Here is a 13,344-nt window from a genome sequence, read left to right as displayed (position 1 = left end):
ACTGTACTGTGAATTTGAAACAAAGAACTGCCAAAGTTTCCTCGCAAAACAACGTGTTTGTTCCCCTCTTATCCGTCGGAGAAGGAGGGCGCCAAGAGTTGAAGGCGGGGGGGGGGGCACAATTAGCATGAAAGATCGCCCTCTCTGTCAGAGTCATAACTCAGTCAAATAATTAGATTCAGGTTGGCTTGCACTTTCCAAAGTCATTATTCCTTGTGTCCTTTGCAAATAAAATGAGATAATAAAGAAATCATAAGGCTAGTCTCACATTGAACAGAGACGCTGTGTATCAACGAATGGGGGTAAAGAACATATTAGCATGCACAAAAGTGTTTGGATCCGCTTCATAACATGCATGACACTCACACTAGTTTTGAACATTGACACTCTCCTCTCAGCTGAGGTACTGATGGCAGCTGTGGCTCAGTTGGTCGGTTATCTCTCAACCGGAAGGTTAGGGGTTCGATCCCTGTGTTGAAACACAGACAATGTGTTGTTTTGTCTATGATCAAAAACGTATTGGGTGCACCCAACAAGTCAGACTTTGAAAAACCTTGTGTTAACCCGACCTGAAGTATACTATATATCAAACATCAAAGTCATTAAATGCATTATTCTAATTTTTTATGACGATTTCAATTCATTTGTTCTGACAGATTCAGAACGTCGTTTCCCCTTTCTGTTTTAATTCGTGCTTCTTGGAAAATAACCATGTGTTGGTGTCCACAGAGGCACCAGTCAACAACACTTCTGCTTTGATGTATCTGTGTTATGGGACTGATTATGAAGTTCATCTGTGCCATAATTGAAAGTACCACTCACTAATAGGAGGGTAGGGACAGTCTTTCAATCACTGACAGGGAGACTCTGGTTGTTACAAAGCTGGTTTTAAAGTTCAGATAAATTAACTGCAACTTTCACATCATTCCTCTTCCCTTCAGAACAACATGAAATCTGTCATGTAGCAGTTGTAAGCCTTTAAAAACTTTGACAAATGTCTGCCACGACGTAGCAATCTGATGAACAAATCAGACGCCTCCCTGTCTCCATGCTCGTTCTCTACCCCATGCGTGCACTGGCCCACACTCAAAGCATGAGCTGAGCGCCACTTCTGGACCAATGGCGCTTGAGCATGTAAGTGAGGGGCGTGGCTTTTGAGGGAGCCCAGAGGGGGGGGGGAGGGGTGCAGACAGAGCTCTGAGGGAAAGCTACTCGAAAGTGACCAACCCTGCCTTTAAAGGTCACATTTTATGGTTACTGTTCTATGAAGAACAACAGTTCCTCTTTAAATAAAGTAACCCAAGTGGAAATGCAGCTCTAGCAGCAGCTTTAGTAGCAAACATTCTGAGAGACTTTTACCACTTTAAATTTAAACTGTCCCTCTCTGGCTTTAAACAAGTGTGTAGTGTGGCACTCGAGATAACAAGGTTTTAGATTAATGCTGTGGAAACGGGAAAGAATACCTACAGGGCTGTAAATGGTGTTGGTGGATTGTGATGTGCTTCTATGGACACTATGGCTCTCAAAGATTTACTTATTTATTTGCATAAAGGAACACAATGTTTAGAGCCTGGTCGCGAGTCTTTCTGCATCATAACTCAGCACCGAAATAAGTGGTGCGTGTGTTTGCTGACTTTTTCTGGGCTTCTTTGTACACATGTGGGTTGTTGTTTGTTTCTACTGTTTTTTTTTATTTATTGAGTTTATTGCAGAGGCAGCTAAATGTGTGGAGCACTAAACTCCCAAGACTAATTTCCCCAGAGAACAAAAAAGTGGATTGTATGGCAACATGAATCAATGGAAAATACACTATATGGTCCAGGGTCCATGCAGAGAACAGATTTTTCATTGCATCGCATCTCATCGTTCTGTTTATTATCCTATCTTGATGTTTAGTATCGTATCCTATGGTATACTATGGCATGTCAATGGAAAATACATCATGCAGTCCTGGGTCCATGCAGGTTTTTATACACATCTTAAAAGTAACATGACAATGACTGTGTGACATCCCGTTAGTGGTAAAGTTATAACATAAACCAAAGTCCACTCAAACTTATCAGAAGTTCAATAAAGAAACAAAGCCTCCTGTGCTGACTCAGAGGGGGATTTGTGGAATTCTGAGTATTAAGCGTGTTCTTGTATTTTCCAGCTCGAAGCCTGCAGCAAGGAAGCCGAGAAGATCGATTCCCTCATCAACTATGCCAGCCCCACTCTGGTCTCCCACGTCCCCCTCTCCGCCTTCCTCACCTCCGAGATCAGAACCTCCTCCATCCACTCTTCTGCGAGCGCTCAGCCTCCACCTCTATCCGCCAGCCTGTGCTTCCTCCTGGGCGTCGTCATCGCCGCCGCAGCGGCCCCTGTCCTCCACCAGCTCTGAGTGCCTCCAAATCCCCACCCAGCCCCTCGCTCACTAACTCCTGAGTGCTTCCAAAGATTCCCTTCTTCTGAGATGACGGGGCTGTCAGGAGGTGAGTGTGTTCGTGCGACGGCAGCGCAGGGAGAAGCAGCGGCGGCATCTTTCGACAATCATTCCTATCGACTCACCTGCGTGTCAAACAATCAAGATGGTGGAAAAGCTATTAACGTTGAAAGCTTTTGTATGAACAGTATTATTCGGTGGACGAGTTACTCACTGGGTTTCCCTCCGTTGAAGCGTGTGTGTGCGTGTGCGTGTGCGTGTGCGTGCGTGCGTGCGTGTGTGTGACCTTTAAGAAGCATTTGACTTCATACCAGCAGTGTTTATCCATTAGTTCCAGCAACAAGCTCTCCTCTGAAAGCTGTTGAGTGGGAATGTAAATTTCATGACTCACTCTGTCTTATTTAGAGGCTTTGTTTGCGTGTGTGTGTGTGTGTGTGTGTGTGTTTGTGCTTTTGTGTATGTCTGAATGAGTTTTGGAGACAGACAAGGACAAAACATCCCAGTCTGGCTGAACATCTGTCTGATAAATTACCCCAAAATTCCCTCGGCCACACACATTATCAAATGCACTCGCACACAAACACTGGTGTCACTCCATCCAGATTCCTCTGCTCAGTTTAAATCCTGTGTCAGATGGAGTCCGATCATTTAGTGTTGTGTATCAAGACTTCTGCACAGTCTGTAGGGCAGTGCATCGTGTATATACATGTGAGGTGTTTATGGACCTATAGTGTTTGAACCTCTAACCTCAGCAGTGTTAGCGCCATGCTCATATACTGAGCCAGCTCAGATGAAACTAATCCAGCCTCCAAAGTTGGTTGGAACTACAGTAATGACCAAACAAAGTGCCAAGAAGTCAACTGAAAAGTATTCATGTAAAGGGAGCCACGTTCTGTTGTGTTTTCCCACAGCGGTAGAGTGAAGCCGAACTAAGCTCAAAGTGTGATCTAGGATCAGAAATAGATGTTGCTTTCTCCTGAAGGCATCAAACTCTCTCCCCGAACAAACCTGGTGACACTTTTATCTAATGTGGTTTTCATAAAATGTCATTTTCTAAATAATATTTTAAAAAATGGATGTTCCTAGTCAAATTTCACTTCCCTTTTTATAATCCTTCCCTCTTTCAACAGGGTAGTTTATCTTCTTCAGGCTTTAGAAATCACAGCTCACTAATCATTGGACACATGCAGCCTGTGACCAGGGCTTCTTAAGGGGATATCGCTTTGCTCTGATAGTCACAAGCAAACCCCACAGAGTCAGAGTGTTTTTAAAAGCATCAAGAGATTTAGTCCCTGCTTGTAGCTTCAAAATACACGATCATTTTACTAAAGATATAAAGTGTTCATTGGGATAAAAGAGCTATCCAAGTTGTTTACATGCAATGAAATAAAAGTGAAACAAAACCTGGAAGGGACACAGTCTTTCAAATCTGACTGGCTAGGTTAGTGTGATTTGTATAGACATCTCTATTAAATCGTTTGAGTGCTGCGGTTCCAAAAAAAAAGAAGTCAGAAGGCTTGCAAATGTATTTAAGATAAATATAATGAATAGCATTGATGATACAGACACCATTTGAATAGCCCCCCGGGGTCAAATAAAGTTTTTTGAATTGAATTGAATTGAACCAAGGTTTGCTGAGTTTAACTGGGATTCTTGTATTCGAGTTATGCAACTTTATGACTATTTATCTGAGACCATTTGCCTTATAAAACTCTGCATCACTCAAAATGAATGCTGCTACTTCAGGATGCACACTCAAACGATACATCCACAGGCTCCTACTCCAAGCTGACATAACCAGAGTAGTTCACATGCTGAGTTATACAATATCATGTTTAAAGATCTGCCGTTAGAGCCAGACCGATTAATCGGCTAGCCGATAATATCAGCCAATATTAGCATATCTAGTGACTATCAGTATAGGCTAATTTCATGATAGATATGCGCCGATATTTTTAGATTCATTCACCAGTCAAAAACCATTTCATTTGAATATTGTATCACACTAGCAGTTCTCCCTGTCACCAGTAGAGTGTGCTCTATGGATTATAACAAGCATTATCACTCTCCAGAGTGTCAAGCAGTGACATGAACAGTTTTCTTCCAGTTGAGTGACCCTCTTGTCTTTATAATATATCTTTTCCAAAAGTGTTTGATAACTGCATTAGAGGGATCAACACCCGGTAGCTATCTCTACCGATCGAACATAGAGCTAAGCGAAGAGAGATATCGGCCGATATATCAGTCGTTTTTTTTCTCCCCAATATCATCAATATCGGCCCCCCAAAACAAAATCACATCTTGGTCGCGCCATAATCACCACATCTTGTAAAGTGCTACCAGGTTTGTTCCCCCGCGCCGCAGGTGAACCATTCTGAGATAAAGCATCTGAAAATCCTAGATCCCCTCCCTCTGTGTGTGCGGCCAGTAGCTCTGGCAAGCATTAAAAGGGATGCTTCCTGTCTGTACATATGAACTAGAAGCCATTTGATAACAAAAGGACAATCACGTAGTCACTACCCACAATCCTCTTTGGGTAGAAATGATTTCCACAGTATGCCTTTGCATATAGTGTCTTATATGAAGTAATAATAAAAATGCAATAACTTTATATTTGTTAAGAAATGTCTCTATATTTGATATGTATCTGATTGAGATGATGATCACCTATGTGCCATGTTTTTTTTATATATATATATTAATATAACAGATAGCTGTTATTCTTATTGCATGATGACAATTATGAAGTGTTTGTACTCCAGAATGTATTATAGTGTGTTGTCCCGTCTCTTTGTGTTCGTCTATCTGCCTGTACAGCACAATGTGTCCCCGTCTCTAACAGTATTACTGTGCTAGGCAGCTCTGTAGCAGGGAACCCTCAACACGGCTCCTCCATCTATTACTATTATTATGTATTATTATGATTATGATTATTATTATGAATATGATAATTTTTTGAATGTTTGTGACCAATGGAGCCAACAAAAGTGTTTTTACTTGACAAGCTCGTGTCAGCGTTTGATTTGATTCCATGTTACTTAAGAAGAGAGTTCAAACTGCTCCTGATGAATTATTTCTCAGATGAAAGAAAAGTTCAACTATTTGAGAGAAAACCTGCCCTTCTTTTCTGAGAGTGAGATGAAAAGATTGAATACTTCACATACCTGTTCTGACTCCAGCGCCTTTTTTTTTTTTTCTTTCAAAACAAAGACATGAATTCCATACTGATGTTCTCATTTCATCATTTCAGAGGAAAATCTCCAGAAAATGTTTTATTATTCATACATTTTGATCATTTTTTTGAAGTCTTGCTGCAACATGGTCCTACTCCCAACTTGTCAAATACAACCAGCTGTTTGACGGCCTTATGCTTCAAAATAAATATGTCGATCTTAGTGAACCCTGACGTGAATAATTAATTTGATTTGATAAGGTTAGATATACTTTGCTTTGCCTTGGGCATTATAGTAAAAGAGACATGCAGCTCTGATCAACATGAAGTTACATAAAAACAAACTCACACAACCATGAATACGAGTCAAGCTTTAAACACTTTGATGGATTACAGTATATTCTATAGAGTTGGGTCACTTTCTTGTTGTGTTGGATGAGTTGGGAGAGAGAAATGTGAGGAACTTCATTTCTAAAAGGGAGCTCATTCATACTTTTCCATATTTTGTAAATGAGGTACTCAATCAGCTGTCCTGAGCATGTGACCCTCAGGATGAGTCAGTCCAATCAGCAGAGCAGGTTTTCTTTCATCACAATGACTGTTGTAACTCATTCTAGGTTTTTTAAGGTTGATTTTTTTTTTTTTACCAAATTGTCCAATGGTTTGTATGCCCTTTGAGTGCTGTCCTCTCCATTTATCATCACTGTGTTTGTCAGGAATCTCAAATAGAAAGAATTCAGCAGGATGCATATTTCATGAAATATAAAAGAAGCAATACCACGACCAATAATGTGTTGATGTTTATTTCTGTGTTTCATCACAAACCGCAGTGAGTCACAATCCCAGCTCAGCATTCACACCTGGAATCTAAGCCTACAACAAACACACAGCTTCAGCAGTGAAAGATGGGATTTGGCTTTTTAATCAGACTCATTGTTGAAGCTTCTGATCCAACAAATGATATTCAGCCACAGTGTCAGTCACTAATGTGTTTCTTCTGAAAGCTTAAGAGGAGGAACACAAATGCATCCCTCGTTACAGAAGCCTCTCATCTTACAGCTCTGAGATTTCAACATATAAGACGTGTGAAGTGTGCTGAAGGAAAAAGGCATTAATATTTCATCTGTGGAGATGCAAACACAACAGGGGAGTGAGGTTCTCTCTGTTTCACATATACGTTCTCAGCTTGCGCATGGTGTGAATGAAACCTTTCTGGTGTAAACTGAGCATCTGCCTCACGTCTTCATGTCATTTTGTCAAGATAAATGACAGGGATGATAAAGGCTTTAAACACAAGCATCGTATGGAGAAGTTAGATCATTTTTGCTAAAGTATCAATTCCTAATGAATCTAGCTTTGCTCCAAGGTATTACATATTTTATAGTGTATTGTATCACTCACTGCATAACCTCAATTTAACTCAAGTTTGGTGCTTTTACAGATATACCAGTTAACTTGATGTCTGTGACAGTATGGTGACGCTACAAAAGGTTTTCTAATATGCAATATTAATCTTTAATATTATGACCCTAAAAACTTCATGCTGGAATCACGTAATACAGGGAAGTAAGAGATGAAAACATTTTAATAATTAAATACTTTAATCATACTGGACAACTTTGCCAAGTGTGTGAATGCGCCCTTAATCTCAATTTGGACCAACATGGTTAAATAAAAAAAATGAAAAAAAATGTTCAAACAACCAAAATGATATGGGTTTGAGTATAAACGGGTAGACAATAGAAGAAGAAGGGACTCAGAAAACAGAGAGATTCATTTTTTAAAAATAGACCTACAGTACATTGAAACCGAGAGTGTTAACTCAGCCAACAAAGATGTGAACGGCACAGAGTCCTCTATTCAAGTGCAAAGAAGTGTAACAAAGGTCTCTAAAGACATATCTGATGATTTTTTTCAGAATTTTTGAGATGCACTTGCATAGGCCTACCTATTTTTTATAGGCTTTATTTGTATATGGAGCTGCTGAATTTAAGTAACCCTACACGTGTTGCATGAGAATATTTTTAGCTTTGTGTTTTGCATAATATCAAGGCAAGGCAAGTTTATTTCTATAGCACATTTCAACAGCAAGGCAATTCAAAGTGTTTCACACAAGACATCATAAAGCATCACGACAGAGGAAAAAAGAAACATTAAAATAGAACATTTAAAAATCACTGAAGTTATTCAATCTGAAGATATGTTCAAATATAAATAATTAAAATGAAATTAATTGAAATAAATAAAGTAAAAATAAAGAGTTTGAAGTTACAGTGCAGAGTTAAAGTTTAAAATTTTATTAAAATTGTTTAATTAAAGGCAGCTGGGTCTGTGTCTGGGCATGGCACTCAATCACACTCCGGCTGCCAATCCTGCGGCACACCTGGGACCCATCCAGTCGTCAAGCTCCTGCAGTATATATACACACTAGTTTTCACCTGATTTCCATTTAATCTGTGTTCATTACGTCTACAAAGTATCTCTGAATTTAAAATTTTGAGGACCTACAAATTTAAGTATTTGTTTTGGGAAGTTAATGTACCTCAAAATAGTGTATCTGTATTTTTGGCATCATGTGAGCCTGCACTACCTGGTTTGGCCACCACGTAAAATTGGCTTCAATGGACGGCACAGTTCCTGGGGTCTTGGCGTACAGCCTCTATGCTAAGCTAGGTCTTCTATGTCCTAATTGAGCTCTCTACCTACAAACAAGAAACAAGAAAGTAAAGCTTCCAAAAATGTTTAAACTGTCTGTTTAACCAGAGAGCAAACTCACGTTTCTCTTTAGCACACGCTGCATCCGCCATACGTGTTATTCTAAAAGCCCTAGTGAATGAGCAAATTAAGCCTGTTGCTGTTCTATTAATTGTATTTTTCGACACATTCTTCATTCTTGGGTTACTTGATCAGTGTCCTGCCAAACAACAACATCCGCTGATTTTAGTTTAGTTCTCATTTGACAACGATATGGATGAGTGTTTTTTTACCAAGTGACACACAAAGTATTTTGATATTGAAAGTCTTAATGGATTTTCATATATCCTGCAGAGCTCCACAAATGCTTCTAGACGGATTATCCAGAGGCATCCGTTTGTTTTTCTGTGAGCAAATATGAGGAGGACAGTAATTATGCTGAGGATCGATGCTGACACCCAAACCTCTAATCTCTGACATTCTAATCACAAAAAGAAAACCCGACGTAGGAATTAGAGAGTGCTCCGTCGACAGGTGGTGGAGATCAGTAATTAAATGTGAAAGGGCTCTGGAGATACTTTGAAGACTACTCTGAAAGTGATTATGTTGGAGAAACTCTTTGACTTCAATTATGCTGAAGAGTGAACAGGGCATCTATTTAATAGTCCTCATATATACAATGTTTTTTTAATCCAATTGTTTCCTTGTACCATGCCATGCTCAATTGTTTACGGTGAGAAGGCAGACTCGGGCTGAATCTCGATGTCCTCCCTAAACCCTCACAGACTTAAGTGACATCACCTGGAAAGTGATTGATTGTACGAGGCTGCGAGGGCTCCAATGGTTAAATAAGAATGGGACAGCGCTTTGCAACTTCTCTGTCACCATGACTACATGATGTCATGTGGCAGAAGCTTGTTTTATGTTTTTTACTTTACTCACTCCTTACTCACACACTTTAAACAGGTTTAAAGTCGGCAGACCTTAACTATCAGCCCTTTAGTGAGATGTTTGTTAATTGTCCAAGAGAGTTAGCGTTCTATCACAGCAGGTAACTGCCCTGAGCATTCATTGCAAACATGTGGCGAGTTGATATTGAAGTGTACTGACTTTTCTGAATGAATCAGTCGGCTGTTTCCAACTCGTAATTTTTTTATTTGGATAAATCTTTTGTATTCATAATGATATCAAAGTAAAAACTGTCATTTTTCTGAGTCCTCTTTGACCTCCTGCATATGGTTCCCCAATGCCACCTATCCTCTAAACTAAACAGAGTTTTACCAGGAGATGAGAACGAGTCTCTCACAGAAAATCTTCCACTGTGTTTACTTAAGACAAAGGCCTAGTGAGGAACATGTCAGACTTCATGTCCACAGTTCATATGTGTAAAAAAAACGTCTGAGTTGTCCCTCTTAGTACCCATATCATCAACTGTTCGAATGACGGATGTTTGTGTCCAAAACTTAAGACCATTTCAAATGACTCGTTTTGATAGATGGTAAAAGTATTGCTCCAAGCTCCCACTGAATGCCAAATCTACTAAATCTGTCCGCCCAGCAACTCACATTTCTTGCAAAGTACCATGGATTAGATGTGATGATTCTTACCATCATCACTGAACATGTCACTGCAAATCAGCTCTAATGGACACCAAATGTTGTGATGTGATGAAGCCAACAGGGTTTATAAAATCTGTACAAATCTTGAGGTACAATGGTGACGTTACCAGACCTGACAGTCTTCATCACTTGGCAGTGCCCTGAGGTTCTGTCCTTTAAAAATCTCAAACTGTGTGACGAGGCACAACCCTTAGCTCAGAGGCAGCACATCGCTCACTTTCCATTTCATTTCCTTTATTGTTATTATTTGACAAGAAAAGATTCAAAGTAACGTTACAAAAGTTACAGTTAAACAGGCCTGACTCAGTTAAAACTCAATTTACAGCAGGTTCCTGTTCTGCAGCACATAAAAAACAAAGATCACATCAGACGACAGAAATAGAAACAGACAGAACAGCAACACTGACATTCAGAACGGAGAAGCTGAAATGAACGGCTACAAGAGAAATCAATGATTGCAAAAGTGTCCTTCCATCAGGTGTCACTTATATGCCTGCTTGTACTTGAAAACACAGAAAGTTCAAGTAAAAAAAATAGGCCTCTCTTGGACTCTCTTGGAATTTTGAGGTTCTTTTTTTCTATACACTCAATAAAAACATCACACAGTCAGAATCAAACTGGAGGTTGAACATCATTTGGTACATAATCTTGTTTCATGGATTTTTTTTGTCCTCTCATTCGATACAGACACTTATGATTGATGGAAGGAGAATATCTTTTTTGACTTTATCATTATTTTGTCACAAAATGGCAACAAAAAAAAAGCGCGGAAAAAAATTGATTACAATTATTTTTAAATAAATTAAAATTCTATTCTATTCTATTAAAGGATGACTTGTCATTAGTTAATGGTGAGCAACGGGAATTAATTAGCCTAATAATGGCTTTATGTTTGATCACAGCATGATTTCAATTAATTGAATTTGTGGACTTTTGGGACCAGTGGCAGATGGTCAGTAGAGGGCGCTAAGGCACCACCCATCCACTGCCCATAAGGATAATTACAGACCTTCACTGAATACTATTTGTTTTCAATAAAGACTACCAATACATACACCTTTCCCTTTCAAATGTGTATGTTATGTTGTTATTGAGTAAATCGTAGAATACAAATGTTCGACATGTCTAAAGTTGTTTGTTGACGTGTTTCCGATCTTGGGCGCTAGACTCCAGCGCTTCGTGCCTCCATTGACTCAAGATATAAGTTGCATGTTTTCGCCTCTTCAAATGTGCTCATGACCTCATTACACACAAAAGTAGGCAGCGGAGGGAAATGTCCCATGAGCTGAGACATAAAGAGCGAGGCATGCAGTGTCACTGGATCAGAGCATTGACTGTTTAGGAAGGTAGATCAGAGCAGCAGATACGACTAGCATGAGTCAGCAGATTATTTTTTATTTGTCTCCAAAGAGATTAGGAAACAGAGGCCTGTACGTGTAAACATCAAGCTAACAAACTACATCCAGGTCCATCTGTGAGAAATTGACCCCACCCAGGAAATCATTGCACCAGCCTCCACTGTTTGGGACACTGATTTGGATGTTGTGGTGTCAAGAAGACAAATGATAATAGATTAAAATGAAGGTTATGAATGTACTGAACTTCCCTTTGCCATAAAAAAAAAAAAATACAACCCTTTTGCCAGTGGTGGCCACTCGTCACTCGTATTAGAGGTATTAGTGAACATTCAACAATTATTGATCACATTAAGACATACTTTTGGTTGTTATATGAGGCTAAGTCTCTCAACCAAAACACACTCAACAAGATGTTGTGTGGAAGTAATTAACTTGTATCTGAATATATGAACTGACCACAGTTCAGAAATAGAATTCATTTAAATCAAAACTAAACTGTGAGTTAAATTCCTTCGCAAAAGCTACTCTGTAAATGTATAGGGATGTTAGGGATGCTGCAGCACAGGCAGTCTGCCAACCTTGCCCTGTGTGCTTGCCAGCTTTTCTGCCAGCTTGATTGCTTTACGAGAGAAGCCTTCTTGCTCTGATGGACTTTCAAGGCTCGTCATTTACAAAGATGAAAGTGACGTTCAGAGATGAATAAAAAGAGAAGTAGCTCCCTCAATGTTATTTAGACTGCGATTTTCTAAGAAAGAGAAAAGACATACACTGTTCCAGACTCAGTAAACCCATTTATTTTGTCCACAAAACTTGCACCTGTAAAACCAAGTATTTTTTATAAGCAGCAGATCAGTTTGGGGCTCGAGCAGGCTGAGGTGAGTACCGCAAGGAAAGGATTGGAGTTTTTTTAGGCTTTATTAAGCCAATACCAATCCATAACAAAACAGTCTCAAGGACCAGCTCAGACACGGATTTTTCAGACACAGCTCGAGACAGACAAAGTTATTTTTCCGCGACAGGAAGTAAAGTGTTGGTGTTGCTGGACCTCACATCCTAAGCCTTACCAAGGCAGCTTTGATGCAACATAATTCTCCGAAAAGAGCCACAGAGGAGGGAATTAATAATTTAACAACAAGATGGCAAAGTTAATGTTCAGCTTAAGAGAAACTGAAACTTCATGACATGAAAAGTAAAATAATTTTTTACCTTTTCGGCTGCATTCCCTTCTGTCATGATCACTGTCACTCGAGCAACTTTAATCCTTTGTAGCCACACTCAGGGGAATAGGGTTTTATACTTCACTTTAAAAAAGGGGAAATATGCTTTGGGAAATAATGCTTTTAAAATTCTGTACTTAATAAAAGACAGTACGCCGACACATAATGGCAACTAACCTACGAGGAAAAAAAGACATTGAGTTGAAAATTGCACACGCGCTGTAAGATAAGAGACATAAATATATAGATGCTATATTTAATAAATGAATGGTGTCAGGCTGAAAGGGAATCTAACACGATTTAAAGTGCATGATATACCAGCATGAAGCCCAAAGGCACATACAATACTGTCTATAGGCTAACACGTCAAAAACACAAGGTAACATTTATATCCAAGCCCACATATCATTGTTAACACTTATTTGCCTGGCACACAGCCCACTTAAATGTGTCTCATGGTGAAAGACCCTCAAACTTGATATTCCTCTCAACATCCTCATCAGGTCACATTGCAACATAGCTCTTGCTGCAACTTCATTTAATTCTAAAAACCAGTATAGTGCTGATCAATGGAGGCACTAAAGAACCTCTGTCTGTGCATTGTATAGAGCCTATCCTTTTGTTTCTTGAAAATCAAACTATGACAACAGCTGTGTCCATCTTTGAAGTCCTATATCAAATAATCTTCTTGACTTGCATTGTTTGGCTGCTTCCACCCACCTAATGCAGTGTTACCAGTTCAATTGCCCGGTGATTGGTGTGAACATCACTCAGTACATCTACATGCTCAGTAAAGTCGAGGTACGGTTATAGCTCTTTTACGCCATTAATTGGATAATTGTAAATGTCCCAGTTTATGAGC

At 39.4% G+C, this 13,344-nt stretch overlaps 1 protein-coding gene across 1 annotated transcript in view; it reads left to right on the top strand.

Annotated features, from left to right (window-relative positions):
- Positions 1-5,619, top strand: part of reck (reversion-inducing-cysteine-rich protein with kazal motifs) — a 77,239-nt gene extending 71,620 nt beyond the window's left edge. The window contains exon 21 of the mRNA XM_020639815.3: positions 2,153-5,619. Coding sequence (XP_020495471.1) covers positions 2,153-2,380 — 228 coding nt within the window. The 3' untranslated portion in view covers positions 2,381-5,619. The remainder of the gene's footprint in view (positions 1-2,152) is intronic.
- The last annotated feature ends 7,725 nt before the right edge of the window (positions 5,620-13,344 follow it).

The sequence above is a fragment of the Labrus bergylta genome, chromosome 20 (genome assembly GCF_963930695.1).
Source record: "Labrus bergylta chromosome 20, fLabBer1.1, whole genome shotgun sequence".
Taxonomy (NCBI): Eukaryota; Metazoa; Chordata; class Actinopteri; order Labriformes; family Labridae; genus Labrus; species Labrus bergylta.
The sequence above is the reverse complement of the archived record's forward strand: the minus strand, read 5'-3'. Positions and strand labels throughout refer to the sequence as shown.